The 17,611-nt window shown below is 38.4% G+C and overlaps 1 protein-coding gene across 6 annotated transcripts in view; it reads right to left on the bottom strand.

The window, feature by feature from the left end:
- The window catches only part of DPY19L3 (dpy-19 like C-mannosyltransferase 3), a 79,928-nt gene that overhangs the window by 27,876 nt on the left and 34,441 nt on the right, over positions 1–17,611 (bottom strand). For 5 of the 6 annotated variants that reach the window (XM_054464663.2, XM_054464665.2, XM_063657490.1 and 2 more), the window contains exons 9-10: positions 4,590–4,721; positions 2,800–2,901 (exon numbers count right to left, since the gene is read on the bottom strand). In XM_054464663.2, the coding sequence (XP_054320638.1) occupies positions 2,800–2,901; positions 4,590–4,721 (234 nt within the window). The remainder of the gene's footprint in view (positions 1–2,799; positions 2,902–4,589; positions 4,722–17,611) is intronic. The other variant, XM_063657492.1, reaches the window with a different exon arrangement.

Genomic DNA, 17,611 nt, shown 5'->3' with positions numbered 1-17,611 from the left:
TCTTATACATAAGTTAAATATGCAAAATAGGTAAAAGATGAGATTTTTTGGTTTCAGGGAGAGGGAGAAGGCTGAGGCATAGTGCGCATAAGTTTTCAGACCAGAAAACTGACAAGACGATGATCTGAAACCTCAAATAGATACACCGCCCACAAGGCCTGTCTGGCTTTGGGGCTTTTGGTCTGTGGATACAATCGATCCAAGACTTATTCACTCAAAGACAATTCAAGACAGTTGTAACCCTGAAGGGGTGGACAGACAAATGAGTGTTCATCATTAGTGATTACAGTTTTAACTCATATAATTCTATTTTAAATTTGTGGCTTAAAAATCCATATATAATAACATAAATGGTGAAAAAATGTATTAGAAGAAAAATGAAGATAGGGAAAAAAGATGAAGCCACAATTGAGTTCAGTACAAACAATATATTCATTAGAAATGAGCCACAAATCTGGTCTTTTGCATTCCAGCAGCAAATGCAAACAGGGAGGTCAACATATTTATGTTACTCACAGGTTTATAAGAGTAAAACAAAACAGTTGCTCAGAAGAGATCCTAACAGTCCTAGAACTAAGACTCAAAATAATTTTTTCCCATGGGTAAAGCAAAAACAGCAAGGACTTTCAAGGAAAATTTTCTCTACTTCCTCTTGTTGTAGGTCACTGGCAAAACATCAAATGCAATTCAACAGATGTTATTTCTTCAGGGAGTCAAAAATGGTGGTCCAGGGATGCAGCTCTTTACTGGTTTAATCCAAGAACAGGTCACTGAATGTGTAGAGTGGGCCAATGCAAGAACTGTGTATCTTCGGCCACTCTTCCAGAAATGCTGGCTGCTCCACTCAAATAAGCTTTTTTTGAAAAAAATTTTTTTAGTAGAGTTTAGGTTTTGCTACATTTCCCAGGATGGTTTTGAACTCTTAGCCTCAGGCGATCCTCCCACCTCAGCCTCCCAAAATGCTGGGATTACAGGCATAAGCCACCACACCTGGCTTTGAATAAGCTTTTTAATTTTTAATTTTTGTGGGCATATAGATGTATATATTTATGGAGTATATGAGATATTTTGACACAGGCATACAGTCTGTAATAATTCCATCAGGATAAATGGGGTATTCATCAACTCAAAAAAAGCTTTTGGCTGAGTGCAGCAGCTCGTGTCTGTAATCCTAGCACTGTGGGAGGCTGAAGTGGGAGGATACCTTGAGCCCAGGTGTTTGAGACCAGCCTGGGCAACATGGCAAGATCCCATCTCTACAAAAATTGTGAAAATTAGCCAGGGGCAGTGGCACACACCTGTAGTCCCAGCTACTCAGGCTGAAGTGGAAGGATTACTTGAGCCCAGGAGGTCAAGACTGCCGTGAGCCAAGATTGTGCCACTGTACTCCAGCCTGGGTGGCACAGTGAGATCCTGTCTCAAAAAAAAAAGCAAAAAAAAATTAGAAATTTAAAAATATATTGATAAGTACTGGGCTGTATGGAGTTTAAGAACATACTGACAGCTGGGCATGGTGGTTCATGCCTATAATCCTTTGGGAGGCCAAGGCAGGTGGACTGCTTGAGCCTAGGAGTTTAAGACCAGCCTGGGCAACACAGCAAAACCCTGTCTCTACAAAAAACGCAAAAATTAGCCGGCGTGGTGGTATACATGCATAGTCCCAGCTACTCAGGAGGCTGAGGTGGGAGGATCACCTAAGCCCAGGAGATCGAGGCTGCAGTGAGCCATGACCACACCAGTGCATTCCAGTCTGGGTAAGAGACCCTGTCCCAAAAAAAAAAAAAAAAAAAAAGAACATTTTTTTTTCTTTGCTAGTCAACAGATGTGAACAAGGACCACAGTTCTCTTGTGGAGAAGGAGCTTGTTTTGCAGATGCCTCCTATCCTGAGACCAACCTTCTAGGACAGGCAAAAGTACCTGAAGAAATCAATGTAGTTTTGCTCTAGCATAAAAACAAATGGGATATCAAGGTCCAAGAACTATACCTTTAATAAAGCCTACCCTGAAAAAAAATTAAAAAGCCAATAAAAACATTTAAAAAGCATGTTAAACTAAGCAGAGCCCCTGGGGCATTGTAAAAATCTTAGCAAAGCACCTACCGGACATAAAACCAATGGATGCCTACGTTACTAAATGAGTTGTTCTGTTAGGCCTGTTACATATAAGTCAGTTAAATGTCGGGAAAAATGAGCTCAACTCTTCTTTCCAGCAGAAAGTAGACAGTAAGGCCACTTTACTTATTAACTGAACTCAATTAAAAATCATGTCTTTTTTTTTTAAGTACCACGGTATAGAAAGCTATGTGTATATTATGGTACTAAAAATAAAAATTTTAAATTTAGATAAATATTTGTTTAATGCTTTTTAAGTTAGGCTTTTAAAAGTTTCATAACAAAAGGTGAGTAAGTTCAAGGTGGGACGTAAGAGTACATAGAAATTAATGACTAAAATCAACAAAATAATCCTTGTTACTAAGACAAAGTTAAAACTGAGCCTGTTTGAAGTAAAACTGGTAACTCTTGAGTCATGTTAATACACTTTATAAAGCAAGAATTTATTTAAAATTAAAAGTTTCAAAGAAGCCAGGTGTGGTGGTGCACACTTGTAGTCCCAGCAACTTGGGAGGCTAAGGTGGGAGGGCCATTTGAGACCAGGTGTTCAAGGCCAGCCTGGGAAACGGCAAGACCCTGTCTCTAAAAAAATTAGTTTATTAAAAAAGAAAAAGAAAGTTTCAAAAATTATCTCCAATGCCATAAGTTGATTAAAAATACATTAAATATGTCATTTTTATTAACTTACCTTAATTATGTTGTTGAGAAAAAGTGTCAAACATAAAACCATAAATAAATGTAACAAAAGTTTCCCAAGCCTATTAAGGAAGCTTCCAGTTTTCAGATTTTTCTAGAAATTAAAAGAGTTATGTTTTAATTCTTAAGTTTTAATATAACTTCATAAACACTGAAGATGAACTTACTTAAGGATTTAAAAACACTGGCTCATATAACATAAAGGGAAAATATATGTGGAAAATACAACCTACTCATTTTCATGAGGTTACACTGTCTCAATATTTGTGATTTTCTAGTAGTAAATGAATCACTTAATAATGAGCTTCATACGATGAGGAAATGTGTCCTAGTCTTTTTTTTCCTAATTATTTTTTAAGACCTTAGCAATTGGAGGATTGGGGTCTGCCATTTGGAAGGTACTCAGGATATGCTGACTGAACAAACTGTTACATCTTTTTTTTTTTTTTTTTTTTTCTTTTGAGACGGAGTCTCACTCTGTTGCCCAGGCTGGAGGGCAGCAGAGCGATCTCGGCTCACTGCAAGCTCCGCCTCCTGGGTTCATGCCATTCTCCTGCCTCAGCCTCCCGAGTAGCTGGGACTACAGGCGCCTGCCACAACGCCCGGCTAAGTTTTTGTATTTTCAGTAGAGACGGGGTTTCACCATGTTAGCCAGGATGGTCTCAATCTCCTAACCTCATGATCCGCCCGCCTCGGCCTCCCAAAGTGCTGGGATTACAGGTGTGAGCCACCACGCCCGGCCATCTGTTACATCTGTTACATCTTTTATCCATTAATTCCTACATCACAGGCATAGTTACAACTCAATTACATAAAAGACCTATGGGTGTAACAAGAAGTACATTGTGTCTTTTGACATATAATAGTTTTCTTATAATCTTCAGATAATTTTATACATTGTTAAATATAATAATATCTTAACAGTTCAAATATGAGCAACATTTATTTATAATTAAGGTTAAAAGGATGACTGTGAACTGTTGCTTTTGATAGTCAAGTAAAAACCTTTGTCCATAACAATTCTCACTCAAAAGACCAATAAGAAAAATGATTTCTTCTTCTAAAAGTGGAAAACAAAATAGCTTCTTGACACAGAAGTTTCCAGCATATGTGAAACAGGATGTTATAATTTTAAGCAAAAACAAATGACTCATATCTTATGTAAATATAAGAAATTTAATTATATAAATAAAGCTAAAAGAGCAAGTCATTGTTTTCAAACATGATTTGACAATACCCTAGGAAATGTCCCATTATTTCGAAAGTTATTTATTTGGATTCTCAAAATTCTCAAAACAGTTAATTTTAATTCACCTAAAAATAACTAGTATGGTATGGAAGGATGGGGAAAAGAGTAGCATTACTACATCAAATAACAACACACTGGTATCCACCAATGTGAAGGACTGTGATGAACACGCTCCCAACACAAGCAGGAGACTCTTCTCGCTCCTGAGTTCACACACATAAAAATTAATAACTTTTCTCTTTTACTTCAACTCTAAATCAGTGGCATTCAACCAAGCATCTTTGGCTGATCCCCACATTGAAGGTAAGGTTCCAATTCTCTAAGAAATAACTGTCAAAACAAAAGGATGACCTCAGAAAGCTTGAAACAGAAATGCTACCACATGCACAAGAAAAAGCACACAATGCCACGTGTGCTTTTTAGTGCAAATCAGGTCGTAAATTTCTTTTTGTATGCTGTATGAAAATAAGGTTCAATAAACCACGCAATTAAAAAAAAGTTTACTTTGATAAAGGACAAAAAAAAGGTCCTACCTGAAGTTTTCTTGCAATGAATACTGAAAGGTTAAAACTGATAAGTAGTGATCCAAGAATCATGGAATTAAAAAACTGAAGAATGCAGACCAGGAGTAAACTTGTTATCTGTATTCCATACAGCCATGTCGCCTGCAAGAACCAAAGATTAGATGAGTACAAACATTTTACCAAGAGATCATCACATGTCGACATGTTGGTCATGAGGTGGATACACCTCAGCTTATAAATAATGCAGAAAACACATGCAGATTCAAGAAACACAATCTAGGCCGGGCGCGGTGGCTCACATCTGTAATCTCAGCACTCTGGGAGGCCAAGGCGGGTGGGATCACCTGAGGTCAGGAGTTCAAGACCAGCCTGGCCAACATGGTGTAACCCCATCTCTATTAAAAATACAAAAAAAAAAAAATTAGCCAGGCGTGGTGGCTCATGCCTGTGATCCCAGCTACTTCGGAGACTGAGACAGGAGAATCGCTTGAACCCGGGAGGCAGAGGCTGCAGTGAGCCTAGAATGCGCCACTACACTCCAGCCTGGGCGACAGAGTGAGACTCCAAAAAAAGAAACACAATCTAAAAAAGGAAACTAAATCATACACATACCAACTGTTTATCTTTTAATAACAGAAATCTTCTAACAAATAAAAGGGAAGTAAAGAGGGATGATATGAAGTAGAGGAAGTAAACAACAGCATAAATGTATTTATTCCTGGGAATTGGCAAGGGCCATTTATAATCTTCAGTTTTCTTTTCAATGATTTCAGTTACTGTTTATGGCCAACAATAAGTACTTTACTGTGTTAGTTCCTAGTTTTCCATACTCTATACTTTGGCACTGTATCATTCCTTGCTTTGTCTGTGTGTGTGCCCAGATCCCCTGATTAGACTGTAAACCCCTCCTGCTGCACGACCTTGTCCTCTTTGACCTCACAGCTTCATAGCAGGCAGCACAGTACAGTGGGCAATGACATCAGCTCCAGCACCAACAGCACCTGTACTGCAGTTCCGATTCTGGTGCAAACCAGCTATGTGACCTAAATGGTTCATCGTGAACAACAGATGATGATACCTTCCTTACAGAGTTGATGTAGGGTCTCACAAAAGAACCAGACGTGGTAACAGATGAAAATGCCTGGTGGCCAACCACAGTGGCTAATGCCTGTAATCCCAACATCTTGGGAAGCTGAGACAGGAGGACCGCTTGAGCCCAGTTCAAGAGCAGCCTGGGCAACACAGCAAGACCGTGTCTCTATAAAAATAAAATACTAGCCAGGTGTAGTGGTGCAAGCCTGTAGTCCCAGCTACTCAGGAGGCTGAGGTGGGAGGATCACTTGAGTCCAGGAGGTCGAGGCTGCAGTAAGCTATGATCGTTCCACTCCACTCCAGCCTGGGCAACAGAGCAAGACCTGGTCTCTAAAAAAAGGGGGGAGGGGTGGGTGGGGAGGAAATGCCTGGCACATAATGAGCACTAAGGATTAACTCTTGACGTAATGAAACTTATTGATAGGTTGATACCAAAAGAAGCAAAAAACAACTAACTTGAATATACGAAACACGCCACAAAGAAAAAAAAGGCAGTCCCTAATAAAGCGTGGACACTTATTCTGTTAGTTTTCTTCTTCTCTTTCAAATTAGACAATGCCATACTCATTCTGACAAGTGAAAAATACCAGTTTTATTTAGCAGCAAATCCGATTTTCCCCATGGTTTTGTTCTCTTAATCTCAAGGGAAACAAACCTATTGACAGAAGCATTGAAAAGTGAGGCTTGCAGCAGTTCAGTGCTTTTGCTTAGTGTCAATGGGAACTCAGGGAAATGGATGCTGATGATCTTTAGGATCATGAAGATAATGTGTCTTACTCTAGGAGAGTTAGACACTTCAGAAAAATACAAAAAGAAATAGCAATCGATAGGTGGGCTCTTGAGTCAAAACCCAGCACCATTACCTAAAGAAATAATATTGATTTCACAGCAGTATATAGTATTTCATATACAGGATTTTACATCCTTCACATCCTACCATATCATTTTCTTACATCAGTGACTATTTTGTGAAAACTTAAATTTTAAATGGTTATGTAACATTCCACCATATGCCATAATTTGTTTGCCACTAGACCATTTAGGTGTTTCTGGCTTTTTATTAACATTGTGAACATCCCTTTAAAAATTTTTTTCAGGTCTGATTCTCAGAATTCCTAATCGAATTATCTGATTAGTTATGTATTTTGTTCACTGCTGTATCCCCAGCACCTTAAAGAATACACACTAGAAGAGTGGCACTTAATAAACATTGGAGGAATGGATGAATAAAAACATTTCCTTAGGGATAGATTCCTGAGTACAATTACTGGTTAGAGAAGGAAGAGTTTTTCCTTCTTAGCAGTTTTATTAGTTGATATAATTCATATACCATCAAATTCATCCATTTAAAGTGTACACTTCATGATTTTTGGTATATTCACAGAGTTGTGCAACTCTCACCTCAGTCTAATTTTATGACATTCTCATCACTTCGAAAGAAACCCATATCCACTAGCCATCACTCTCCATCATCCCCTACCCCCAGCCCCGGCAACCACTGATGTACTGTTCTCTACAGATTTGCGTATTCTGGACATCTCACAGAAATGGAATAAAGTGCAGTCTTTTTTGGCTATCTTCTCTTACTTAGCATGGTGTTCTCAAGTTTCATCCATGTTGCACCATGTATCAACATTCTTTTTTATTGCTGACCACTATTTATTGCACGGCTGGACTACATTGTTTATGGAAGGGATATGGGCATTCGGGTGGTTTCTACTTTGTAGCTATGAATCACACTGCTATGAACATTCATATACAAACATTTTTGCATGGATATGTTTTCATTTCTCTCGGGTATGTATCTAGGAGTGGGATTGCTAAATCATATGGTAACTCTATATTTAAAATCAAGAAATGCTGAGGAAATGCTGTTTTTCAAAGTGACTACACCATCTTATAATCCCATCATCAATGTATGAGAGTTCTAATTTCTCCACATCCGTGACATTTGTCTCTGTTTTTTAATTTTAGCCATCCAAGTGGGTGTAAAGTGGTATCTGCTTGTGGTTTTGATGTGCATTTCTCTGATAGCTAATGATGCTGAGCATCTTTTCATGTGTTTATTGGACATTTATGTATCTTACCTGGAGAAATATCTACCCAAATCCTTTGCTATTTTATCATTGAAAGAGTTATAAGAGTTCTTCGTATATTCTGGAAGTTCCTGATCAGATATATGATTGCAAATATTCTCTCTCGTTCTATGGGTTGTCTTTTTACTTTCCTAATAGCACACTTTTGAGTACAACAGTTTTAATTTTGATGAAGTCCAATTAATCTGTTTTTGTAAAAGTCACTTGTGCTTCTGGTATTGTATCTAAGGTTTGTGCTACTCCAAGGTCAGGAAGAGTTATTACTATGTTTTCTTCTAAAAGTTTTGGTTTTAGCTCTTACACTTACTTAGGTCTGCAATTCACTTTGAGTTAGTGTGTACAGTGAGAGGAAGGGGCTCAACTTCATTCTTTTGCATGTCGATATCAGTTATTCCTGCACCATTTGTTGAAAACACCATTAATTCTCCATTTAGTTATCTTCACACCCTTGTTGAAAATTAATTGACCATTTCTTGTGAGGGTTTATTTCTCTCTCTCAATTCTATTCCACGGGTTTATGTCAATCCTTCTGCTAGTATCACACTGTCCTGATTACTATAGCTTTGTAGTAAGTTTTGTAATCGGAAAGTGTGAGTCTTCCAACTTTACTCTTCTTTTTCAAGATTGTTTTAGCTATTCTGAGTCCCCTGAGTTTCCATATGAATTTCAGGATTAGCTTGTCAATTTCTGCAAAAACTCCTCCTGGGATTCTGAGAGGGAATGTGTTGAATCTGTAGATCAATTTGGGGAGCACTGCCATCTTAACAACAGTAAGTCTTCCAATCCAAGAACATGCATTATCTTTCCAATCTAGGCATTTAAAACTTTCAACAATGCTTTGTGGTGTTTTGTAAAGCACAAGTTGTCACTTTGTGTTACATTTGTACCTATGCATTTGACCCTTTTTGATGCTCTTCTTTCTAGGAAGTGTTTGTGTCCTTTGTTCCCTTTTCTCATTGGTTTATAAATAGTTTTCTCATGGATTTGTAGGAACTCTTAAGGTTACTAACTCATTTACAAATGCTTTTTTTCCAAAAACATCTTTCTGTTTGCCTTTATTTGTGGGTGTTTTTTGATGTTTACAGTTCTTTTTATATCAAGTGAGCGTATTTCTAGAAAAAGGGGCAGTTTGTGTAACAACAAGATTGTATAGTTTTATATACATTCAAAAGAAAAATTGCTGATGAACAGCCAAAAATGTAAAATTGAGCAGTACTGTGTATTAGGAAGTCCTGGATTATCAGTGGTGTACTGGATATTCTTTCCTGGTTCTATTAGTACAGTACAGTATAGAAACAAGTCAGCAAGAATATAGTTGACCTCTGAACAACACAAGTCCAATTATACATAGATTTTCTTCTGCCTCTGCTACTCCTGAGACAGTAAAACTAACCCCTCCTGTACCTCCTCCTCGGCCTACTCAATGTGAAGACGATGAGGATGAAGACCTTTGTGATGATCCACTTCCACTTAATAAACAGTAAGTATATTTTCTCTTCCTTTGGATTTAATTAACATTTCCCTTTCTCTAGCTTACTTTATTATAAGAATATAGTATATAATGCATCACATACAAAATATGTGTTAATCAACTATGTTATTGGTAAGGCTTCTGGTCAACAGTAGGCTACTAGTGATTGAGTTTTTGGGGAGTCAAAAATTGTGTGCAGATTTTCAACTGCTGGGGGGAGACATCCGCACCAGTAGCCCCTGTGTTGTTCAAGGGTCAACCGTATATCCTTTCTGTGTAGAACAACTACAGTTGTCTTCAATGGATCGTGTTCATGCTCCTCATCACCATTCATAATAACCACAGTTAATATCTGTTTAACATTAATAAAATAGCAAGCATTGCTCCATACGACCCACATATGACTCATTCAAACTTAGGCAGCCTAGTTGTAGAGTCTGTGTTCTTAACCACTATACTATACTGGCTACCACATAAATAGTACCACAGAGGCTCAAAACTTTTAGACATTTTATTTGTGTAAATTTAAGGGATATAAGTACGGTTTCGTTACACGTATATAACATATACTGATGAAGTCTGGGCTTTTCGTGTATCTATCACTCAATGTGAATTCTATCTATTAAGCACTCAACACCCACCCACCTCCCACTCTTCCTGAGATCAGAACTTTGGAAGTCTGTTAAGATTTAAAAGTTTTTAATGTTCCAAGGCAATTATGGAGAAGGTTCGCAATTTTACTAATCTTTCAAAGAGCCAGCTCTATCTATCTATCTATATATCTATCCATCTATCTATCCATCTATCTATCTGTCTGTCTGTCTGTCTGTCCATCTATCTATCTATGAATGAATGAGATGGAGTTTCGCTCTCACTGCCCAGGCTGGCATGCAATGGTGCAGTCTCAGCTCACTGCAACCTTTGCCTACTGAATTCAAGGGATTCTCCTGCTCAGCCTCCCAAGCAGCTGGGATTACAGGTACCCACCACCACGCTCAGCTAATTTTTCTATTGTTAGTAGAGACAGGGTTTCACCATGTTGCCCAGACTGGTCTCAAACTCCTGACCTCAGGTGATCCACCTGCCTCAGCCTCCCAAAGTGCTGGGATTATAGGCATGAGCCACCGTGCCCGACCAAGCTAGCTCTTTTTAATTAATTCTATTATTCATGTTTTCAATAGCATTGATTTCTGCTCTTTATTATTTTCTTCTCCTGGCTTGAATTTATTTTGCTCCCTTTTTTAAGGTGAGAGCTTGGATGACCAATTTCAGACTTTCTGTCTTTTCTAACATAAGCTTTTTAGTGCTACACATTTTCTTCTTAATACTGCTTTGGATGTGTCCCACAAATTTAAATATGCTTCACTTTCATTTTCATTGAGTTCAATGCTCTCCAAGGTTCCTCTTAGACTCTTTTTTAGTGTATATCTTTATATATTTTTAAAGTGGTTATTCTGGCTATTACTACTATAGATGTAATAGTGAGCTTAATTCCCAAGTATTGAAACATTTCCTGTTATCCTTCTGTATTGATTTCAAATTTGAATCCATTGTAGTCAGAGATTATATTCTCAATAATCCTAATTCTTTTACGTTTGTCGTTGTTTTATGGCTCAGGAGATAGTCTATGTTGGTAAGTATTCTGTGAATGCTCGAAAAGAATGAGTATTCTGCTGTTATTGGGTGGAGTTTCTACAAATGATCATTAGATTCTGTCGGTTGAAGGTGTTGTTGGGTTCTATATCTCTGATGATTTTCTGTCTAGTGTTCTATCAATTGTCCAGAGAGATGTGCTGAAGTCTCAAACTGCAATTGTGAATTTTTCTATTTCTCCTCTCAGTTCTGTCAGTTTTTGCTTCACACACGTTGCAGTACTGTTGTTTGGTGCAGGTACACTTAAGATTGCTATGTCTTCTTGGTACCTTGAAAGTTTTATCATTATATAATGTTCTGTTCTGTCCCTAGTAATTTTCTTTGCTCTGATATCTACCTTCCCTGATATTAACATAGCTACTCCTTTCTTTTGATTAATACTTGCATGTTGTATCTTTTTCCAACCTCTTACTTTCAATTTATCTATATTGTTGTGTTTGAAGTGTGTTTTAGACAACAGCTGGGTCATGCTTTTAAAATCCATCCTGCCATCTCTTTAATTAGTATATTTAGATCATTTACCTTTAATGTAATTATTGCTAGTCTTAAATCTGCTCTTTTATTCTTTTTTGTTTGCTTGTTTCTAATTCCTGCTTTCTTCTTCCTGCCTTCCTGTAAGTTATCTGAACATTTTTAGAATTTCATTTTTATTTATCTGTACTGTTTTTTCATGTACCTCTTCGTATAGTTTTTTAAAGTGGTTATTCTGGCTATTACGTTACGCATTAATAACTTATTACAGACTAGTGGTATACACATTTTAACTGTTTCAGTGAGGCATAGAACCCTAACCTCCATTTAAGTCTCATTACCCTTCCCATTTATATTAAGTATTTCTTTTACATATAGAGAACCACATAAGACAGTGTTATAATTTTTGCTTCAGCTATCAAATATAATTTTTTTTTTTGAGATGAAGTTTCGCTTGTCTCCCAGGCTGGAGTGCAATGGCACAATCTCGGCTCACTGCAACCTCCGCCTCCTAGGTTCAAGCAATTCTCCAGCCTCAGCCTCCTGAGTAGCTGGGATTACAGGCACCCATCACCACACCTGGCTAATTTTTGTATTTTTAGTAGAGATGGGGTTTCGCCATGTTGGCCAGGCTGGTCTTGAACTCCTGACCTCAGGTGTTCCGCCCACCTGGTCCTCCCAAAGTGCTGGGATTACAGGTATGAGCCACCACGCCCAGCCTCAAACATAATTTAGAAACTCAAGAGAATAAGAAAAGTCTGTTATATTTATTCACATTTTTACTTTTTTCATTGCCTTGTCTTCCTTTCTGATGCTCTTAAATTCCTTATCATTTCCTTTCTGTTTCAACAACTTCCTTCAGCTATTCTCTTATGGTAGGACTGCTGGCAATATTAGTTTCCTTAACTGAGAATGTTTTGATTTCCCTTTCATTCCTGAAGGACATTTTAACTAGGTATAGGAGTGTAGGTTGATGGTTCTTTTTTTTTTTTTTTTTTTTGAGATGAAGTCTCGCTCTGTCGCCCAGACTGGAGTGCAGTGGCGTGATCTAGACTCACTGCAAGCTTCACCTCCCGGGTTCATGCCATTCTCCTGCCTCAGTCTACCAAGTAGCTGGGACTACAGGCGCCTGCCACCATGCCTGGCTAATTTTTTGTATTTTTAGTAGACAGGGTTTCACCATGTTAGCCAGGATGGTCTCGATTTCCTGATTCGTGATCCGTCCGCCTCGGCCTCCCAAAGTAATGGGATTACAGGCATGAGCCACTGCGCCCAGCCTTCACAGTTCTTTTTTTCTGCATCTGAAAATACTATGCCACTTCCTTTTGGCCTCCGTGGTTTTTTTTTTTGGGTCTTGCTCTGTTGCCCAGGTTAGAATGCAGTGGTGCAATTACAGTTCACTGAAGCCTCAATTTCTCCCACTTCAGCCTCCCAAGTATCTGAGAACTCAGACACGTGCTACCATGCCTGGCTAATCATTTTATTATTATTATTATTATTTATAGAGATGGGGTTTCATCATGTTGCCCAGGCTGGTCTCAAACTCCTGGGCTCAAGCAATCCACCCGCCTCAGCCTCCAAAAGTGCTGGGATTACAGGCGTGAGTCACTGTCCCCAGCCCCTCCATGGTTTTTGATGAGGAATTCACTGTCATTTAAATTGGTTTTCCCCTATAGGTATAGTATTTTTCTGAGTAGTTTCAATTTTTTAAAATTTATCTTTAGTCTCCAGAAGTTTGATTATAATGTGTCTTAGTGTGGCTCTATTTGGATTTATCCTGTTTGATATTAGTTCGGCTTGTTGATTCTGAAGGTTTATAGCTTTTGCCAAATTTGAGGAAATTTCAACTATTTTTTCCAAAAGTATTTCTTTGCATACTTTTTTCAGCTTCAGTAAACTCTTTTCTTGTCTTCTTCTGGGATTCTGATTACCTGAATGTTAGACTTTTCATTATAGTCTCACAGGTCCTTGAGGCTCTGTTCATTTTTGTTTCATTCTATTTTTTCTTGTTGTTCAGATTAGGTAATTTCTAAATTGTTCTATCTTCAAGTTCACTGATTCTTTCCTCTGACTACTTCATTTTGCTGTTGAGTCCATCCACTGAGTTTTAAACTTTGATTATTGGAATTCTTCTGTTCTAAAATTTCCACTTGCTGCTTCTTTGTATCTTCTTCTTTGCTTAGAGTTTGTATTTTCATTTGTTTCAAGTGTGTTCGTAATTGCTCAATGAAGCTTTTTTTTTTATGATGGCTGCCTTAAATTCCTTTTAAGATAATTCCAATTTCTGTGTATCTGAGTGTTAGCATCTATTGATTGTCTCTTTTCACTCAAGAGAGATTTTCCTAATTCTTAATATAAGAATTTTTTTTTTTTTTTTTTTGAGACAGAGTCTTGCTCCGTTGCCCAGGCTGGAATGCAGTGGCCCCATCTTGGCTGGCTCAAGCTATTCTCCTGCCTCAGCCTCCTGAATAGCTGCGATTACAGGCACACGCCACCACAGCCAGTTAATTTTTGTATTTTTAGTAGAGATGGGGTTTCACCATGTTGCCCGGGCTGATCTCAAACTGACTTCAAATATCTGCCTGCCTTGGCCTCCCAAAGGGCTGAGATTACAGGCATGAGCCACTGCGCCCGGCCTAAGAAGTGATTTTTAACTGTATCCTATTACATTATGGGACCCTGGATCTTATTTAAATCTGCCATGTTAGCAGGCTTCCTGTGACACCATGTGTCTTGGTCCATTTAGGCCGTTATCTAACAAAATACTGTAATCTGGGTAGCTTATAAACAACAAAAAAGTTACTTCTCATAGTTCTGGAGGCTGGGAAGTCCAAGATCAAGGAACTGGCAGATTCAGTGGCTGGTGAGGGCTTATTTCCTGGTTCACTGATGGCACTTTCTTGCTGTGTCCTCCTCACATGGTGAAAGGGGTCAAACAGCTCCCTTGTGCCTGTTTTATAATGGCACTAATCACCTCCTAAAAGGCCCTACCTCCTAATACAATCACCTTGGGGATTTGGGTTTCAACATATAAATTTGGTGGGGGACCACAAAAACACTCAAACTATGCCAACGCTATGCTAACGGGGAAAGAAGGGTGCTGCCTCGGTACTTTCAGATGGAAATGGAAGTCCAAGGTGCCCACTTGCCTTCCATTGACACCTGGGGGTCAGCAGAAGGTGTACTTCCTTACTGCTGGGTGAAGGTGAAAGTTCAGGCTCTCTACAGGTCCCTGCTGACACATGCTGGCTGGGAGAGATAGAGGTGCGTCACCACTGCTCCTTACATGGCCTGCACCGACAGCATGGGGTAGGGCAGTAGATAGAGAAAGGCTTATTACATCTGGGTGGTGGTTAGAGTCTCAACCTCCCTGTTGGCCTTCTCTGACACCATGCTGACAGGGAGGGGACAGGATGTCTCATTACCACTGAGTGAGAGTTGAAGTCCAAGTTTCCCAAGTGGCCTTCACAGATGTCTCTGGGAGACGGTGAAAGTTCTGGTTCCCCACTAGACTTCTCTGACATAGCTCTGGCAGGAAGCAAGGCATGCCTAGTGACAGCTAGGTGAGGGTAGGAATCTAGGCTTCCCACTGACCTTTACTCATGGAGGTGGGAGTGGGGCTGTGGTTTTTTTTCTGTAGCATTTGGCTAGAATAAGGCAGTTAATGTTCGAAAGTTTTCTGCCTTGTTATGCTTCCTCTCTTCTGGTCCTTTTGCTAGAGGGAGGAGGCTTTTTGTTTGAGTCCATTGTTATTCCCAGGTTTTTGACTTCTCCAGCACCCAGTCAAGGATATATGGGGCAAAAAAGAAAACCCAAGAAACTCGCTGTCAAATTTTCCCTCTGGTCTCAAGGTCCCTAGGCAGTTTGCTTCTCTCTACCTCTCAAATTCCTCTTATGTTTGTTATATACATATACTGTCTAAGGTTTTTCAATGTACTCTGGGGAGGAACGGGGAGAAATGTCTCTACTCCCTCTTGTCTGGAACCATATAGGGTACTTAACATGATCTCTTAAGCATTTATCATGAATGCATCTGTTTCCACAATAGATTAAGAAAACTTTATTAACCTCCATATTTCAGCCTTTAATTAAGCAAAAGTATACACTTTATAATATGCTTGCTGTTCTGTTTTACTCTGTTCACATTTCTGACTGGAAACTTGAAGTTTTGTTGGTAAGAGTTTCATCATTCATGAAAAGATGACAAAATGTACTGTAGAAGGTACTGCTTCTTGTCACCACACTGAGCTCTGAATTTGTATTACCTTTTTCTATACCAATTATTCCAACTCTTTCCCATTTGACATGGTTAGAGAGAAGTGATTCTAATTTATGAAGAAACTAAGTTAAATCACTTGCCTAAGCTGAAGGAGCCAGTTATTTTCAGAGCTGATAGCAGCAATTTAGTTTTATAACTCAGGATCCTTTCATTGTAATAATGGTCCTCCTTAAAGTCTGATAGTTAAAACTACTTCTAATACCAACACAGTTTCAAATGTAAAAGTTGAACAAAGTTTAGAACGAAATATAAAATAAATTAGCTATATTATTTTAAAATGTTGTGTATGTGAGCCAAAACAGTACCTTTGCTTTCTAATTTTAAAAGAGATACATGTTCAGATGGGCACAATGGCTCACGCCTATAATCCCAGCACTTTGGGAGGCTGAGGCAGGTGGATCCCTTGAGGTCAGGAGTTCAAGACCAGTCTGGGCAATATGGCAAAACCCTGTCTCTACTAAAAATACAAATATTAGCTGGGTGTGGTGGCATGCACCTGGATTCCCAGCTACTTGGGAGGCTAAGGCAGGAGAATTGCTTAAACTCAGGAGGTGGAGGTTGTAGTGAGCCAAGATCGTGCCACTGCACTCCAGCCTGGGAGATGGAGTAAGACTCCAACTCAAAGAAAAAAAAAAAAAAAAAGAGATACATGTTCATTATCAGAAAAAATCAAAAGATCTAAAGAACAAAAAGAATATGCAGAACATCAATCGTGTAGCTGACTGTTAATACTTTACTGTATATTTTTCCAGAACCTTTACTCATTTTCTCTATGTTTCGCTTTTTCAAAAAAATATGGGGGAACTGATGGTTACATAATATTTGATTGCACAGATATGCCATCATTTATTTAAGTATACCCTATTGCTATTGGCTCAAGTCATTTCCAGTTTTTTATTTCTTTTTATCTTTTCCGCCCAGCTTTTTCTTATTACAACTAAAATGAACATGGGAGATTATTTACTTAGGACAAACTTATAGGGGTAGAAATGTTGGTGAAAAGGCAAATACATTTTTAGGCTTTTGATACCTACTGTGAAACTACACTAAAGAAAGATTATAGGAGTGTATAGGTTACCAGCAGTGTAGGAGTGGCCACTGGCACACCTGCAGAAACACTAAACATTTTACATACATATATAAACTTGCTCTTGCTGTACTCCACCTTCCTATTCTGCCCCCACCCCTGACATCCCACCCAAATTCTACCCTCATTTGTGATCCAGGTGGCCCAGTTCTAGCTTCTTACTTCTGTAAACACTTCTCTGCCTAAAAACAACTTTTCTTCTTTTAGATATATCAGTATTGCTAATTAGCAGCTATCATTTGTCTGCTTGTTCTTGTTGTCTGTGATCTTTGTTTCCCAAGCTAAAAGGCAAACTGTGGCTATGACAATGAATTACACATACTGGCATTTTCTGTAGTACCCATCCTATTACAGTGTCTCAGTAGACAGGCAATGTGTATTTCTTGGTAGACTTTTATGTTTCTTAATTCAGACTCAGTCAGTTATGGAAACTTATTGGATCTCCTCTGATATGGAATAAATGAGCACAAATCCTTGGGCTACACTGCTGCCTTAGATCTGGAGAAAGTATTTTATTATACTTGGGAAATATTTCAGTTACTACTACTTTAGAATAGTGACTATAAGCCATTTTAAAACTGTACGCAATACATAAAATCATATTTTTGCACATGAAAAAATATGATTAAATGACAGCAGCAGACACTAGGAGACAGATACTGGTTTCTTTATTTCACATGTGACTTTCAGCCAGTCAACAGGGATTCACATCCCATATTAGTTAAATGTGACTATGAAAACTTTATAAAGTACTACAAAAAAGCTGTTATATACCTATTGAATTCTTTTTTAAAAGTGGCAGTACACAGTAAGAAATTTTAAAAGAGCTATCTTATATTTTAAAATTTAAGTCATCTCCATAAATAACAATTGACCTAGGCA

Source organism: Pongo pygmaeus, chromosome 20, assembly GCF_028885625.2.
Source record: "Pongo pygmaeus isolate AG05252 chromosome 20, NHGRI_mPonPyg2-v2.0_pri, whole genome shotgun sequence".
In the NCBI taxonomy this organism is placed as follows: Eukaryota; Metazoa; Chordata; class Mammalia; order Primates; family Hominidae; genus Pongo; species Pongo pygmaeus.
Note: the sequence above shows the minus strand (reverse complement) of the source record. Positions and strands in the feature narration are given on the sequence as shown.